This window comes from Rhinolophus sinicus, linkage group LG03, assembly GCF_036562045.2.
Source record: "Rhinolophus sinicus isolate RSC01 linkage group LG03, ASM3656204v1, whole genome shotgun sequence".
Classification (NCBI taxonomy): domain Eukaryota; kingdom Metazoa; phylum Chordata; class Mammalia; order Chiroptera; family Rhinolophidae; genus Rhinolophus; species Rhinolophus sinicus.
In genome coordinates this window covers 54,037,049-54,055,849 of record NC_133753.1, presented here as the reverse complement: position 1 = coordinate 54,055,849, position 18,801 = coordinate 54,037,049, and the positions used below count along the sequence as shown (strand labels likewise).

General features: G+C 33.6%; 1 protein-coding gene across 3 annotated transcripts in view; it reads left to right on the top strand.

The window, feature by feature from the left end:
• Window positions 1-18,801, top strand: part of UNC13C (unc-13 homolog C) — a 504,352-nt gene that overhangs the window by 383,845 nt on the left and 101,706 nt on the right. For all 3 annotated transcript variants that reach the window (XM_074327725.1, XM_074327724.1, XM_074327726.1), the window contains exons 19-21: window positions 10,272-10,398; window positions 15,126-15,222; window positions 15,899-16,042. In XM_074327725.1, the coding sequence (XP_074183826.1) occupies window positions 10,272-10,398; window positions 15,126-15,222; window positions 15,899-16,042 (368 nt within the window). The remainder of the gene's footprint in view (window positions 1-10,271; window positions 10,399-15,125; window positions 15,223-15,898; window positions 16,043-18,801) is intronic.

Below are 18,801 nucleotides of genomic sequence, written 5' to 3'. Positions count from 1 at the left end.
GAAGTGGAATTCTTAGAAGTGGAATTGCCAAAAGATTTGTGCATTTAAAATTTTGACATACTCATACATTGCCAATTTTTCCCTTAAAATCAAAACAGTATAGTTTCTACTTTTTTAATCTGATAGAGAAATACCATCTCATTAAATTTTTTTCTTTAAATGAGAATGAAATTATGCATTTTTCACATATTTAAGGGCCATTGTCTTTTTACAAATAAGAATTCCCAAAGAAATTATTAATAAAGTAGAGAGAAAAAACATTAGCAATAATAAAATTAAAAGTAATAAAAATTTTAGGATGTTTTAATCACTTCTAACTAATATATAAATTAAGTGAAGCATTTTTTCACCTTTGTTCATGACTTATCAATTACTTCTTTTTCCTTTGTAAGTAATAAAGAAACGATGGCAACTCAGATGGCAACTAAAAATAGCTTAGTTAAAATCTACCAAAAAGAGAAATCCCTATGTTTTATTTTTGTATGTTGTAATAATTGATATAAATCAATTTTATACTAAAAATTAATCTCAACTACAGGTTACATTTAAATAAGTAATGAAAAAATGTAAAAGAAACTATGAGAAGTGAAATACATAAAGTTTTGAGTCTTTTAAGAAAAAGCTACAAGCAATGATTTTGCCATAAAAGTTACATAGTTCTGAGAAATACATGAAATTGATTATTTGAGAGTGGTTTATATGATCTAATTATATGGGAAAATTATGTTTATATTTTATTGACAGTTCTTAATAACAAATGTATTGACATAAACAGAGCCTTTTATTAATACAGAAAATTAGACTTGTCTGTTAACATACAGCAGTGACTTATCTCCATGTGAAGCTATAAACCAGCAAACATTTAGACCAAGACCAATGTTGAACAGGTACTCTACCAGTCTAAAAGATGACCCACTCGATTTTTAGCAAGAATGAGGAAAATAAAGGTATAGACATGGGGAAAGAGCTGTATACAATCTTGACATTCTTTTATCCATCCATCTATCCATCCCTCTACCCATCTGTGGTTCTAAGCAGAAAAGGTGGTATGAGAAATCAAAATTTTAATAAGTTATTATCATGTCTCTTCTTAGCTTACTTGGGAAGGGAAGAGGTGAAAGGCACAGTTATGTAATGTTAGACACAGAACCAAGATTAGACCCTCTGCCTCATCACTTCCTCCTGTCATCCCTCTGACGACCAAGTCCAAGCTGCCCCATCTATTGTTTCTTTTACTGCAGTAGTCTCCTCTATACCTTCCTGCTTCTAAACAGCAACCAACATGATGTTTTACAAATGTAAATTAGACCAAAATCCTCCAGTGTTATTCCATAACTCTTAGGGGGAGTGGTCCTTACCATAGGCTACAAGATTCTGTGTGACCCGGCCTTGGCATCTCTCTGAAATCAGCTCTCACCACTCTTGCTCACTGTCTCTGCTGCAGTCACACTGGCCTCCTTGCATCTCTTTGAACTTGTCAAACACACTCTTTGCTTGAGGGCTACTTCGCTTGCTGTATTTTCCTCAAATGCTCTTCCAGGAGATGGTGCATGGTTTTCTCTCTGACTTCTTTCAGTTCCACTTTCATGTCACCTCATTAGAGATCTTTCCTGAAAACCCTACTGAAAAAAGCATTCTCAGCTCATCTACTCCCTTACTCTGCATTATTTTTTTCCTACTTTGCGGTTTAACACTTACAACTGAGTGGTTTTTATTGTCTGTCTCTCCTCTCTATATAAATTCCAAGATGACAGGAACACTCTGCTTTCTTCTTTGCTACACTCTCAGAATATAGAACAATACCTGGTTCATTGTAGATAACCAATAAATATATGTTGTATAAATGAATGGAATCCTCATTTCAGTCCCCAGTTCTAAATCTCGTGGAAATACTCTGTAGTACATCTATTGCTAGGACTCTGGGTGAAAATGCAATGTAAATGAAGCTTGTTTTTGTTTCTTATTTTAATACCGTTGCTTCATGACTTGTCAATGCTAATAGCTTCTTTGGGTGCCAATATTTTACCAACGTGTTCCAGACTGTTGTACATCTCAGTCTTTTTTAACCCTCTTTCCCATTTCATCACATTTTTTACCTTATAATTATTCATCTCTAGTTTCACAGCACCAAATTATAAGGTTCTGCCTTCATACTGCTTCCTGATTTTCAAGAGCTGTGGCTTAGATAAGTCATGCAGCATTCTTCCAAGTCATATCATGGAATGGTATATTCTTTCTTCTGGGTGTTCTGGCAGTAGCTCCACATTTTTGCTTGGCTGCAAAATACTTCACTGATGTAGGAATTGGTGTCGTAGATGAAGATTAAAGGGGAAATTTTAATGTTGTACTATAATTTGGCAAAGAAAAGTGTGAAGTCAAAAAAGATGATTGAAATGCGAAGCTCATTTGCAAATGGATTGTTTTATCCAGAAATAAAAGATCAAGTTCTCGGTGACACAGAAAGGGGTTCAGGATGCTTTGGTTCCACTGGAAAGATCTGGTCTTACTCTACCCCACTGGTCTAGGTTTGGCAGTTGTAGATCTACACCAGAATTCTAAGCAGATATATCAGAAAGTGTGTCTGTGAAGTATGTCTGACCCCACATCATTCTGGTTTACTGAAACTGGGGAGCCTGGATTCATTCTGAGATTTTGCTGAGAGTCTGGTTGTAGTTATAAATAGCACTGCCAGCTACAACTCTCAAGGGTAAAACTGCTTCTAGCATCAGTTTCAGTGGTCATGGAGTAAGACAATATTTTATTAGTTTTGCGTGGCTTTTCTTCTAGTGTTTTGCTGAAGCTTAGTTATCAGAAATGTGTCATGAAAGAAACTTCAATATCTTCTTCCTTACCCTACAAAAATGAATGATATTTGTTCCTTTATATTCATTAATTCTTAAGACAGTTGCTTACAGTAATGTGCTATTGTGTGTCATATTTTCTCTTGTTTGCTGATTTGCCATTCTGGAAGCTTCGCATTGATCCACACTACTTTTTGCTAACATGTTATGTGTAGTCATTTATTTTTTTTTTTTATTTTTTTTTATCAATTTAAGCTTTATACCTTGTTAATAACATAGCTTACTTTGGCAGCCAGAATTTTAGACTATTCCTCACTCTAAAGATGTGCTTCTGTTACAAAACCTTTGTAGAGCTGCTCTACAATGGAAAATCATGACTTCTATACTTTTTTTTCTTTACTTCTAATTACATGACTGAGCATTATCAGTGTATAAAAAAAGAGCCCATGATCCTCATCTATATATATTGTTGACATGAATTTATGGTTATCTTTGATGTTTATATGTGTGTGTTATCTACAAAAGTCTGATGCGTATTTATTTTTGGAACCCAAAGTTCTGGGTAATAAGCTTTTAGATTTGTGAGTGCATATTATCTCCCCAAAACTCATATCCATTGAGCCCCTACCGTGTTTCCCCGAAAATAAGACCTAACTGGAAAATAAGCCTTTGCATGATTTTTCAGGATGACATCCCCCGAACATAAACCCTAATGGAACTTTTGGAGCAAAAATTAATATAAGACCCAGTCTTATTTTCGGGGAAACACAGTAATACTGGCTTTTTACTTGCTATTCCTTCCCAACCTTCCACATTACCACCTCTTAGAGATAGAGCGGGCTGTCAAAACTCTCAGACGGATGTTTAAGAGAGTCCTACAAAATTGTATGCTACCTACTATAGGACAAAACAGAGTATTTATGCAATAAAATAATGCCACAAATTAAGAACTAGAAAATGACAGTGTGATGATTTATGGCAGCCAATTTCCCATTGGCAAAAAATGGGTTAAGAGTACACCACCCCTATCCTATAACCAATATATAATTGTATATTTCTGCATTATGTATAGAACCCCATGTGTAAACACCAATTTTCAGAAGAAAATATATTTTCAGCAAATGCTGGTAAATGTCATCTAAAGGAAAATAGACATATTCTTCTAAATTGCCAAGCTTTTTCTTTATACAATTTTAAGGAATCATTTTTATTCTGATAGTAAAATATTTATATTTTTCATTGAAATTCAAAGATTAAATTTCATACAAAATTATCATACTGCTGTTAGGAAAACTAGTTAAATGTTTTATTTTGTAAATGTAATGAGCTAGTTAATCTTTGTTGCCAAAATTAAAAATGTAGAATGATTGAAGGCTAAATAAATTCTAGGAGTCATTCACATCATATGAGATAAATGTAATTTTGTCAGTGTGTTCTACCACTAAGCGGAAGATAATTTAGGTAGAATTAAAGATAATTTGAGGTATATTTTTGAATTTGATATTCTAATCCCTTACATTGCTATTTGGTAGGTGGTAGTTAGGAGGTAATTGTGGTTTATTTGAAATATCTTTTTGTAATATATAATTATACACATGGGAGGAATATATGAAGACATGAGAAAAGCAGGCATATGGATTTTGGAACAATAACAGCTCACTTTTTATAGAATCATTTAAGTGATAATAATAACTACTCAGGGTATAGCTGAGAGCCCACAAGTGAAATAAGGCTGGCAGGAAGATAAAAAGCGGTATTAGTTTTACCCATAAAGCCTGTGTACTTTATTTCTATGATTATTCTTCTCTCGGAGCCTATATAGTATTTTCTTAACATGAACTTAACAAGTTTGATTAACTGGTTTCCTATGTGATGACGGATTAATTCACAATGGGGTCTGCTAGGGATACTTACACTGATATACTACCACAAAGCAAGGGGACAGCCTGATGTGTGTGTGTGTGTGTGTGTGTGTGTGTGTGTGTGTGTGTTAGAGCAGTTGAGAGTTTAATAAATGGGTCTTAATATGTAAACATGTTTGCGATACAACAAAATATAACCCCATGTAGCCTAACTCCATACAATTTAACACTGTACCACTTTGTTTCTTACTTGTATATGTTAAAGTACGTACAGTAGTCCCCCCTTATCTTGGGGGAATATGTGTCAAGACCCCCAGTGGATGCCGGGAACCCCAAATAGTACTGAACCCTATACATACTATGTTTTTTTCCTAAATATACATACTTTTTCACTTAAAGGAAGCACTTATGGCTTCTCTTCAGCATGTCCAAATTGCCAGCATCACTACTCTTATACTTTGGGGCCATTATTAAGTAAAATAATGGTTACTTGAACACAAGCACTGGGCTACCATTGATATTGATCTGATAAGCGAGACAGCTACTAAGTGACTAACAGGTGGGGTACACATACAGCATGGATACTCTAGGCAAAGTGATGAGTCACATTCTGGGCGGGATGGAGTGGGATGGTGTGAGATTTCATCATGCTACTCAGAACTGTGAGCAATTTAAAATTTATGATTTTTTTTCTGGAATTTTTCCATTTAATATTTTTGGACTGCAGATAACTGAAATCATGGAAAGTGAAACTATGGATAAGGGTGGACTACTGTATTTGTGACTAGGCAACTCTCCTCTGAGGTGTGGCTCAAGGACCCAGACCTCCTAGTAGCTGTGTGATCCCCTCGTTCCTTGGAATCCTCGGCTGTATCTTCTGCATGTGGCCAGTAGATGAGAGAAAAAAGGGAGGTTTTCATAAGCGATATTTTAGGGCAAGCCTGGAAATGACATTACTTTGGCCCAAAATGCAGTTAGTATTTCATATTTGCTACTTAAGGACAAACATCACAGGTGGGCCTTATTCTATAAGAACACACCCTTTCCGTTTTTGTTTTCATTTTCCCTAAGATCAAACCTACATCACCAGCTAACTCAATACACTGAAAATCTCTTGCTGTATCAGCTGAAGTGCATAATGCATGTAAAGGTGTCAATTATTCCATTATTGAATTGGCAGAATGTGAAAACAGATGGCTACCGGTCTCCTGTTTCTGTCCACAGAGAGCAGTAAATATTAGTTGATAGTGCATGAGAGATATGCGACTTAAAAACATAGAAACTAATTGCTATGGATGTGAAAGCAATTCTGTAAGGAGGAAACTATTAGTAATTCTTCCTTTTTTTTTTTTTTTTTCAATGAAGTGACAGGTAAAACCCTGATAGTTTTATGATGAGTTATCATATCAGGTATATTCTTAGGAACTAGAATGGATGGTCTCTAGACTGGAGCAAAACCAGATTTCATCTTTTAAAAAGGTAATTGGTATCTTTCCTGTCCCTTTTCCCATCTCGATCAACAATGGAGAGACCTGGGAGGTGGAGAATAAGGGGGAGTGGACTGGCTAATGTGTGACTACCAAACATTAGACATATACAAGTGTTTCTTGCCTGGTTCTGTGGGAATATAGGGAGCTTGCAGAGCCCTGGAGATAGGGTTTGGGGAGTCTGTAATTTCGGAGCAGAGTGCCCAAATAAGGAGGAAGGAAAGATTTCTGCAATTATGGAAAAGTGAAGTATAAATAGGTTAAGAAAATCAACTTAAGGTCTTGCCTGAACAACTGACTGGGACACTGCTCACAGTGGCTTTTACCTGCTTTCCAAAGTATAGAGGGACTTCATTGTAAGGGGCAGAAATTGGTGAACTGTTTTCTTTTATGGCATGACATCAATTTAAGGTTCACTCAAACTCACTACTAAAACATGTAAAAACTTAAGTAGGGAGAGGAAAAAAAGCCCAAGGTCTTAACTGGAAACATCATTATACAATTTCACAGAGACACATATACAGAGGGTGCCAAAAAAATGTATACACATTTTAAAAAAGGAAAAAACCGTATTAAAATTACGCTGATGGTAACCACTTTGTGATTGCAGAAGTCAAATATGACTTGTATTCATCTTTCGTTATCGGTATATATTGAGTATTACAATTTTAATAGTTTTTCCTTTCTTAAAATGTGTATACGTTTTTTGGTAGCCTCTGTATATTAAATAGTATTCCTTATAAGTAAGAAGTCTTTTATTTATGTAATACATGTTCTCTGACTCAAATTATTTTATATAATACGTGTTCTCTGACTCAAATTCCTTTTTGTGCACTAATAGAAAGTCATTTCTCTACTGAATTTTTCACTCACCGAAAGCACAAAGTTGGGCTAAATTCATCTCCTCCAAAGTTGGACTAAATCCACCTCTTCCTGTACCTATCAAATTATGACACTTACTATACTGTAGTAAAGGTATTGTTACATGTCACCCTTCTTCCTTAAGCTCTATGCATGTAGGTCCTTCATTTGTACATCCCCAGTACTTCACACATAGTAACTAGCACAAGACACACACTCAATAACATTTCTGGTAATTGATGGAACTGGGTTACCCTTCCCTTCAGATTTTGTTAATGTGCAAACACTCTTGAGAGTGGTAACACATTAAGTCAGGTTCACCCTAACATTTGCAAAGGCAAGAGCACAACATGCCATAGACATAAATACTTACAATTTCTAAACAAAGTTAACAAACTGATATATAAAATGTGTTGTAGCTCCTACCTCAAATAACCTAACTTTCACATCAATGTGATAAAAAATTGTATAATTTTTTTAACATCCTGAAAGTTGGCAAAATATCAAAGGTAACGTAATTTTATTAATATGCATATTTGGGTGTTCTGTTTTCAGTGAATGTTTGGGTTTTCAATTAAAGATATAAATAAGTCAAATTATTATATTTTTCTTTTAGAAAATATATATTTTCACCTTTATTTCAGCAAAATTACTAACTATGCAGTTATAAAATATTTCAAATATTTTGTGTTCTATTTACAGTGGTGTCAAATAATACAACCTTTCCCAAGGCACGTGATGTCTGTTCTGTTTCATTTTTTTTCCTGTTTTAAAACATTTAAGAATGCCTTATCTTTGAACTTTTTTCTATTTTCAGCCTTTCTTTTTCCTGAAGTCCACTTACATTTTTTTCTATCTAATCTCAGTTTACACACATTCTTAATATTTAAAGGATTAAAAAGTTATTGCATTCAAAATAGACATTTAAATGTAATATAAAAAGATGTAATTTGAAATAAAATATAAATACAAAACTTAAAATTTTAAATTACTTCGATGTGCTTTCAGATATAGTTCATATATAATTTTCAGAAAGCTATTTCCTTCTAAAGTATTCAAAAAATAGTTATTAAAATGAGGACAAAATTCAAGTCATTATTTTATATTAACAGTTAGGTAAGTCATCTGACTAAAGCAAAATTTAATGAGCTAAATCTCTATCTAAATTTAAAAAATAAAACTATTGACAATTCTGGCATTTAATAGTTAGCAGAGAATCAATGTCAGGCTCCATGTATATTATATCTAGAACTACCCATGTACAAAGTTAGAGAGTGATATGAGTCATTTAATATTCAAAATATTCCCAGCTAGCATGTGCACCTGTTCTGAATGCTGCATTGATTCCTGAGTGCCTTCAAATGCATGAATTCGAGCCAAAGAAAATGAGTGTTAATACTTGAAAATAATACTTTGTTATGCAATAATCTATTGTACTTATGCTTTCTAGACAAAGTACCTGATGAGTTAGTTGGCTCTTTTTCTTACCTAACTGATTCCATAGCTCAAAGTCTTTCCCATACCCCAAAGCAGTATCTGTTTACCTTGTCAGCAATGGCAATCCACAAACCTTGGTCAAATTTGGACAGTCATCTTTTATTTCTAGGATATTGAACAAAGATTAGTCCAAACTGTCTCGCTGGGGCTTAGCAGGTGTTAATCAAAAGTGCATGAGGTGTTAGTCACAAGAGCAGATGTTGAGAGCTCCGACTTGCTCCATGCCAGTACCAAGTGTGGGATCCCAAGTGGCAGATTCCCACAAGCTATTTATATGGGACCTAGGATAGGGGTCTTCTCTTGTCTGGCATTCAGGGTTGTATTGCATTAAATTCCAACCTATGAGTTGATCAAATAAATGATCTTAAGGTGTGGAAGGACACTAGATATCATAAGGGAAAGCAGCAGGGGGAGAGCCAGCACTGATCATTATGTAGATAATTTGAAAATGCTCTGTTTGGGGTTGTGTTTACTCTTATCATTTGGATTTAAGTCCCTCTATAGTCAGGTATTGGGAAGCAGGGATGTCCTCATTTTATTTATAACAATCTAATTGCTTCGATTAGTATTTTCAGCCTGGAAGATAAAGTATAGCATGCTTCTACCATGAATCAAAGCCCTTGGCTTGAAAGAGAGTCAGAGACTCAACCAGAGCTTCTCTGAGGGCACTTTCAAACTCAGTATAGTAGGGATATTTTTGATTTGGTTGTGTCTACGCTTGTAGTCACAATTGGCCAATGTATTAATGTTGTGGGGGGGGGGGAGCAGAGATAACTATATTCAGTGATACTATTATTTGTCTTTATTTTCCAGTACTATAGGCCCAGATCAAAATACCAGTTTTAAGCTATACTTCTTGAGCAATACAGAAAAAAAGTCACATATTAGGAAATCCTGCTAAAGAAATGTCAAAAAAGCCACAGGGTGTAAAATATATTTGGCTGAACTTAAAAGTGAAGAAGAAATCATCTGGCTTAGAAGTTAGATGTACCGTGTTTCCCCAAAAATAAGACCTACCCAGACAATCAGCTCTAATGAGTCTTTTGGAGCAAAAGTTAATTAAGATCCAGTCTTATTTTATTATGACCGGGTACAATACAATACAATACAATACAACACAACACAACACAACACAACACAACACAACAATACAACACAACAACACAACACAACAACACAACACAACACAATACAATATAATACAATACCGGGTCTTATATTAATTTTTGTCCAGCTAGGTCTTATTTTCAGGGAAGCAGCATAGTTCTCCTTTTCACTACCTTAATTTTTTAAGTGTTAAATATCCAGGATGGAAATGTGATCTACTCATTGACATTTCTAGTATTAATCAGGGATTAGGCCTCTGAGTTTGATTCATGTATTAGTCATGCTTAGAGTTTTAATCTTTTCTGCCACTTTGCATCAGGCTAAAAGTAGTCAAAATATGAAAACTTACAGATAAATAGAAAACTTTTGATATGTTATTATTCGTTAACAGCATCAGAATTCTTACCTTTTTTAGGAAGGCACATTAGAACATTCAAGTTATTTCTCATTATTTATTGCCTGACCTATTCCACTTAGAACCTATAATGATTTTTGCATTTTGTAAAATTTCAGATCTGTCTTTAGAAATTCACTTTGCGTTGTATCAAATACACTATTTTCTTCCTTTTTGAATCATACTAATAAAATTAGATTGCACCACAGCAGCATTGTTGGCAAACCAAACTTGATTAAATGTTTGATTTTATCTGTTATAGAACATGAAAAGCAGAGATTATGCAAGAGCACCGATTATATGAATTTGCATTTCAAAGTGAAATGGTTTTATAATGAATATGTGCGAGAACTTCCTGCCTTCAAGGATGCCGTTCCTGAATACTCCTTGTAAGTAGTGCTTTGCAACCCCAAGTTTATTCTCAATTCAAAGTCCCATAAAATTACACCTGAATTATACAGCTCTAAAATCCCTTCATGTAGTCTTCATTTGAATGCAGACATTTCTATTATAAAATTAATATTAAATGATGTGCATGTCTTTGGGAACCATATTTAATTGAATTGTGTTGCATTTTCCAAGTATGCATCACTTCGATAGTCAACTTAAAGGAAAAGACATACATGATAAAATATGGCTTGCATGATGAGATTACCTTCTGGAAAAGTGCTCAAACTCAGATTTTATTGGGAAAATGAGGGTGCTTGTATACTGAGCTATATAATCAGTTTTGTTTTTTCCTTAATTAAAACTGAAAATGTCTTAGAATTCATATTTCTAAAATTGAAGTCATTATTAAACAGTTAACATTTTCATAAACATATCTCTATCAAATACATTTGATCAGACTTATAATACTCAGCGTTTGATATTTTCCAGAATTCTATTATCCTATTGAGGGTGTCCTTGCATATGCCAGGCCCTGTGCAAAATGTTATAGGGGGGCAAAAAAAACAGAGCAAGGCACTCGTATGTGGGACAAATTGTAAAGGTCTAATGTACAAAGAATTGAGTCTCCCCCAAAAAATGAGAAGGGAAAAAAATAATACTAGAGCAATGCATGAAAAGATACTAGGTGTGAATTTTATAAAATTGCTGAAAAACATGAAGTGCAATTCAAAAATTTCTATAAATTCTAAGCAAGATAAATGCAAGAAAAACTACCTGTAGGTACATTATAGAAAACTACTTAAAACCAAAAAGAAGAAAATCTTTAAATGTAGCGGGGTCAAGGAAGGGAAGACATTTCATCAGAGCTACAGTTACTGTTGGCTGACTATTCAATAGAAGTGACTAAAACCAGAATACAATACACTGATATCTTTCAAGTGCTGGGGGGGGAGGAACTCAACTTAGAATTCTACAAGCATCAAAAATGTCCTTCAAAAAAGAAAGCTAAATAAAGACACTGACCTAACTTAGAAGCTGAAAGAACCCATTTCCAGCAGACCCTCACCAAAAATACACACTATAAGCTATGCTTCAGATAGAAGGAAAATGACCAAAGTAAAATTACGGTAATATATTAAAGAATAAAAACCATTTATTTTGCAGAGTAAAATATACATAAAATTAAGATGTAAGACAACCAAGACAACAATAACATGAAATGGTGGAAGAGCAATAAATGGAGTTAATATGTTAAAATATCATTGAATTGTTTAGAAAGTGTGAAATACTCATTTTAAAAAGCCTCTAATATGTCATAGATGTGTGAGATAATTTGTAATACAACCCCTTAAGGTATAATATAATGCTGTGCATCAATAGTACTATAATGGGGGTAAAAAAGTAAAAAAAATATACTTAAAGGCAAAAAAGGAGAATTAAAATAATAAAGAGAAGGTAAGAAATTTGGGGAGGGGGTAAGAAAGTGGATAGATTTAAACTGAAATATATCATAAAATTAAGTGTAATGATTAAATGCAAATGGATTAATACTCTAGTCAACAAATATTGTCCTGCTAGATAAAGCAGTAAACCCCAAAATATCTTGCTTACAGTTTATTCTCCTAAAACATAAGGGTCTAGAAAGGTCAAGTAAAAGGATGAAAACAATAATTGAAAGAAAAGTTATGGACCTATACTAATATCAAAAAAAATAGAATTTAATGTAAGAAATATTTTGAGAAATAGAAATATTTTATTATGATTAAAAGAGAAATTCAGCAAAAAGATATCAGTTCTAAATTTGTATGTACCATATAACATGTCAGCAAAATATATAAATCAAAAATTGTCAAGTGTAAAAGGAAAAATCAATAAATCCACAATTCTATTTGGAGATTATTCTTTTTTCAGCAGTTGATTAATGAATCAGATAAAAAAAGTCAGTAAGAACAAAGAAGTTTCAACAACATGAGTAACATACTTAGAGATATTTATATATCCATCTATATCTATATTTATATCTATATCTACATCCCCGAGAGGTTCCATAGTTTGTCATAGATATTGTTCATACAAGCACACAACCTATCTACAATTTATATTCAACAATGACAAAATACACATTGTTGTCAAATGCACATGATGCACTTACCAAAAGAAACTATCAGCCAGACCATAAAGCAAATCTAATGAATTTTAAAAGATTGAAACATAAAGTGTATGTTCTTGAACTATCGTGGAAATATGTAAGCCAGAAATCAACTTCAGGAAGATAATTAGAAAATCACCAGAGAGGGCAATTAAGCAGAACACTCTAAATATTCATGAGTCAAAGGAACTCACAGTGCAAATTTCATAATATTTTGAACTAAGTGATAATAAAATATGACATATTGAAAATTGTGAATTGTAGCTAAAACAGGAAATAGAGGAAAATTTATAGCTCTACTTCTAGATAAAAGAAAGAGGAGGATAAAACCATTAATATAAGTATCAGAAATTGTTTAAAAGCAAATTAAATCCAAAGATAGTAGGAGAAAGAAAATAATCTGATCTGGAATAAAAATAAAATAGAAAATATAAAATGGGAGAAGTTACAAAGCCAGGTTATTTTTTGAAAAGACTGATAAAACCAAAATGTTTTAGCAAGGCCAATGGGGGAAGGGAAAAGATGTCACAAATTCATTATCGAGAAAGGACATCACTAAAGATCTTACAAAGATAAATAATAATGGGAATATCTATGCCAATCATTTAAAAGTTAGATAGAATGTACAAATTTCTTTTGAACTATAATTTATTACTTGACATAACAAAAAAGATAAAATCTGAATGAGCCCATAATTATTTTACAATTTAAATCCTTAATTAAAAAACATGTCACAACTAAAACTCTAGGCCCAAGAGCTTCAAATGGAATTCTTCCAACTGTTTAAAGAAGACTATCATCAATATTATACAAACTGTGATAGAGAAGGCAAGAATACTTCTGAAATCATTTTTTGAGGTCAGCATATCCTCACTATTAAAACCTGGAGAACATGACAAATAAGAATAATTTACAGGCCAGTTTCTCTCTGAACATAGTTTTAAAAAATAAACTTAATTGAAATATTAGCCAGTAGAATCCAGTGGTTTATAAAAAGATGAAAATGACCAATGGGAATTTATTCCTGGAATATGAGATTAGTTAAACATTTTAAAAGCAATTAAATGTGATTTACCATATTTAAAGAATGAAGATTATTACACTAGAAACAGAACAATAATTTGATAAAATACAACATCAATTCATTATAAAAAATTTATTTAGCAATTTAGGAATAGAAGGGAACTATCTTAATCTAATAAAATATACCCTTCAAAAATAAAATAAAAAAAACTATACAAACATATTGGTGAAATTTTGAAAGATTCCCCCTGAGATCAAGAATGAGAATGTTAGCTGATAGCATCATTTTTATTTAACATTACACTAGAAGTTTTAGGCAGTTCAAAAAGTCAAGAAAGGGATAGAAAAGCATAATATTTGTAAAAGCATATAATGATGCTGTCAGTATTTATATAGGGCATAATTGTGCATCTAGAAAACCCTTAAGAAACTATGGGAAAACTAGTAGAGCTTAAAAAATGAAAGTAGTATTTATAAAAAGTGAATGTAGTACTACATCTATATAAGTGTTCATTACATTTCTATATAAGCCACAATTAGAAAATTTTATATGAATCATATCATTTAAGTAACATGAAAACCACAAGAAACAAATGTGATGAAAGATGTTCAAGCCCTCTATTCTGGCAAGTATAAAATATTATTGAGAGAAATTTAAGATGAACTAAATAAAATACACAATGTTCCTAAAAAGATACATATTGTAAAAATAGTTCTCTCCACATTAACTTACAGATTCAGTACAATCCCATAAAAATTCCAGCAGGTATTTTTGTGCAAATTCAAAAATCCATTCAAAAATATATATAGAAATGCAAAGGGAATAGCCAAAATAATCTTGAAGAGGAGATTAAAAAACAAACAAACAAACAAACAAAAACTGGAGTACTGTACTGTGCTATCAGTGATCAAGACTTACTGAAAAGATACAGTTATTAAAAGAGTGTGGTATTAGTGCTCAACAAATAGACCAATGGAACAAAATAGTTCAGAGACAAACCCACACATATGCTGTTACCTGATTTGTCAAAGACATCATTTGAAGGCAGTAGGGGAAAGGATGATTTTCTAAATATATGTTGCTAGACAATTGCTCATCCTTATGGAAGAAGAAAGAACTTTGAAACCTAGACCATTCACAAAACCCAACATGAAATTGTACCATACATCATAAGAAGTCAAAGGTGAGCCCCAGAATGGTATGGATGGAAGCGGGACTGTAAAGCACTAAGAAATGGGACAATGGTATGACAGGAGGACACAGCACACAAGATTTACATTTTACAGGATTTTGAATTATAAAGGAAATTGTAGAGTGGCAATTGGGAACTAAGCATATTTGAGGCAGCATAGGAAGAAAGATTGCAGGTAAAAGAGAAGGGGATATATTTGATGAGGTAAAGCTAAAGAAAGGTCTCTGTGGAGCAGAACTGGAAAAAAGAATGAAAAGAGATTGTTGGTCCTAAATTACTCTCATATAAGAAAAGTGCAGTATTCACTGTTAATTATGTACAAATGATCTCTTTTATAGTATGTAACATTAATTTTTTTTAGGTGGTTTGAGCCTTTTGTTATGCAGTGGCTAGATGAAAATGAAGATGTGTCAATGGAGTTCCTTCATGGAGCACTGGAAAGAGACAAAAAAGATGGAGTGAGTTTAAATTACTTTAAGATTACTTGTTGTCGAGATTCATTCATGCTGCTCTCTTTTAAGCTAATGGGAATTAGTAGGCTCATGGTTATTAATTAAGGCTCATTTTAATCCTATAATGACCAAAGTAAACTTAAAACACAATTTTAAAGGGCTGATAGGAACCCTAGAGAATTGCTTAAATAAAAAATAAATTTAAAAAAGTCAATCACCCTTTTGCCCCAAGATTTCTTTGCTTATTGAATTAGTTAGACTCTACAAGTTTAGCAGACTTGTATAAAACTCCCTTGACCTGGAACCTTTCCAGATGCCAAGATTAGGAGCAGACACCCTCCCAATGCCTCTGGAGCAACTCAGAGGTCATGAACCACAATCCGCTTGCTAAATCATCCCAATACCTCTGGGGAATGACAGACCAAAAGAACCTGTCACCCCATTCAGCAATGGAGAAACCAATTAACAGCAGCCTGCCCCATGATGTTAGTTCCACTGCATTTTCCAGTAAAGGAGATGAATGATATTAAAATGAATAAGCATTTTATTACCAGGAAATAAAGGAACTTCCTAATGAAGGTAGATGATATAAGAGATACATTTGCTTATGTGAAATAATAAAGATTTTCTCCACAGTCCTGTTAATGTCTTTGTGGAATGGTTTCACCTTTTCTCTCCTCAGTTCCAGCAGACATCTGATCATGCCCTCTTCTCTTGTTCTGTGGTGGATGTCTTTACTCAGCTGAATCAGAGCTTTGAGATTATTAAAAAACTGGAATGCCCTAACCCTGAAGCATTATCTCACTTAATGAGAAGATTTGCAAAGGTAGGTCAAATGGAATGAATCCATTCTTTGCCGGGACTCTCCCATGTTATTATTTACCTGCACAGAACCTGAACAGTGCTGTTGTTTCGTAGGATGTCTTCTCTGACACCACTATCCCAATTTAATTCCCAATTCTAGTATTAATAGGTTCGGTTGTTTTAGGTTTGTCATCTGACTTTTTTTATGCACTTCTTGTTTCATATATATGGATTCATCATCTTAAAAAAAAAATCTGTGTTTTTCACATTGACTCAGTCATTTGTAATTGAAGATACTACCACAATGGGCCAAATTATTTCCTTTTCAAATGTAGTGCTCAAGAGCTGAAAATAAGCCTTGGCATTTCATATTCAAATTGCAAGTATTCTTTAGCAGATATTGTAATATAATGAAAAGTATATTGGACTTAGTCATGAAAACTGAGTTCTGATTTCCTATCATCCAGTAACTGTGGTGTGAGTCTAAGCAGTCCCCTGATTTTTATGAATTTGGTTTTCTTACTAGACAGATTGATCTTGATCAACGAGATTCCTCTTAAGACCTCTTCCTCTTCTTAGAGTCTAAGAAGGCTCTCAAAGAGCTCACTACTTTACCAAATATTTCAAGGGAAATATAAGAAATAATGGATGCACAATGCAACAGAATAGAGAGCCCAGAAATAAGCCCACACTTGTATGGTCAATTAATCTATGATAAAGGAGGCAAGAATATAAAATGGGGTAAAAACCACTAAAAAGTGGTTTTGGGAAAACTGGACAGATATGTATAAAAGAATGAAACTAGACCTCCTTATTACACCATACACAAGAATTAACTCAAAATGGATTAAAGACATAAATGTAAGACCGATACCATAAAACTCCAAGAAGAAAACATAGGCAGTACACTTTCAGACATTGCTCTTAGTAATATTTTTTCTGATATACCACCTCAGGGAAACAAAAGAAAAAATAAACAAATGGGACTACATCAAACTAAAAGGTTTTTGGACAGCAAAGGGAACCATCAACAAAATGAAAAGACAACCTACTAAATGGGAGAAGATATTTGCCAATGATACACCCAATAAAGGGTTAATATCCAAAATTTATAAAGAACTCATAACTTAACACCAAAAAAAAAAAAAAAAACAAGTAATACAATTAAAAAATGGGCAGAGGATATGAATAGACATTTCTCCAAAGAGGACATACAGATGGCCAATAGATATATGAAAAGATGCTCAACATCACTAATCATCACAGAAATACAAATTGAAACCACAATGAGAACACCTGCCAGAATGGCCATCATCAATAAACAAACAAATGTCCACGAGGATGTAGAGAAAAGGGAATAACCCTTGTGCACTGTTCATGGGATTGCAAATTGATGCAGCCACTATAGAAAACAGTATGGAGATTCCTCAAAAAATTAAAAATAGAGATACTTAGAATATTTTTGACCCAGCGATTCCACTTCTGGGTATTTATCAGAAGAAATCCAAAACACTAATTTGAAAAGCTATATGCACCTCTATATTCATTGCAGCATTATTCACAAAAGCCAAGATATGGAAGCAACCTAAGTGCTCATCAATAGATGATTGGGTAAAGGTGTGATACATATATACAATGGATAGACAACACTTGGTCATATAAAAGAATGATATCTTACCATTTGTGATCACATGGATGGACCTAGAGGGTATTATGCTAGATGAAATAAGTCAGAGAAAACCAAATACTGTATGATTTCACTTATATGTAGAATCTAAAGAACAAAATAAATAAACAAACAAACCAGAAACAAACTCATAGATACAGAGTACAAACGGATGGTTACCAGATGGGAACAGTGTTGGGGGCTGGTGAAAAAGGTGAAGGGATTAAGAAGTACAAATTGGTAGTTACAAAAGGAGTCATAGGGATGTAAAGTATAGCATAGAGAATATAGTTAATAATATTTTACTAACTATGTATAGTGCCAGGTGGATACTAGACTAATTGGGGGATCACCTCATAAATTATATAAACGTCTAAGCAATATGCTGTACACCCGAAACTAAACTGATATGAGAATATTTTTTAAAAATCGTAGATGCAGTCTTTGCCCTTCTTAAGGAAAAAAAAAAAATAAGAGCACATGACATGAGCTAATTGGAAGATGGCATGAAGTGGGACCCATTTTGGTCTCATATTGTGGGATCTACAGTAAGTTGGAATGGAAAATAATGACAGCTGCAATAGACAGAGGTTTCATGGGAAAATGGGGCTCAGTCAGACTAAAAAGGTGAAGTTAGAAAAGTATTCCAAGCCATGGGGATAGCAGGAATGAAGGGAGAGGTAAAGCTGAGCTTGACATGTGCAGAGCAGGGAGAAACAACCTTCTGGCAAAAATATGTTCTCTGGGAGAAGGAGGGAAAGGTTGGAGAGCAAAGATAGGTTCAGGTCTTGAAGAACTCTGCTTTCCCGGTTGAGAAGTTTATACTTAATTTTCTGAACAATTTAGAAAACATTGAACATTTGGAGATGTTTAAGCTGGGTAGTGATGTAACATCAAGAGTAACAGGGCAACGACCTGCACATCTTTGTGTCTGGGTGCCCTAAGAAAAAATCTGGCTCTGTGGGTTGGATGATGGCAGAGGTCTCAGCTGTTCATTCAAGTGTTTACTCATTGCCTCACTTGCACACGTTACTTGCCACTTTGAGAGATTAGTCATAAATAAGTATAATCTCTAACCTCAGAAAACTCATAAGGGGAGGGCCAAACTATGACAC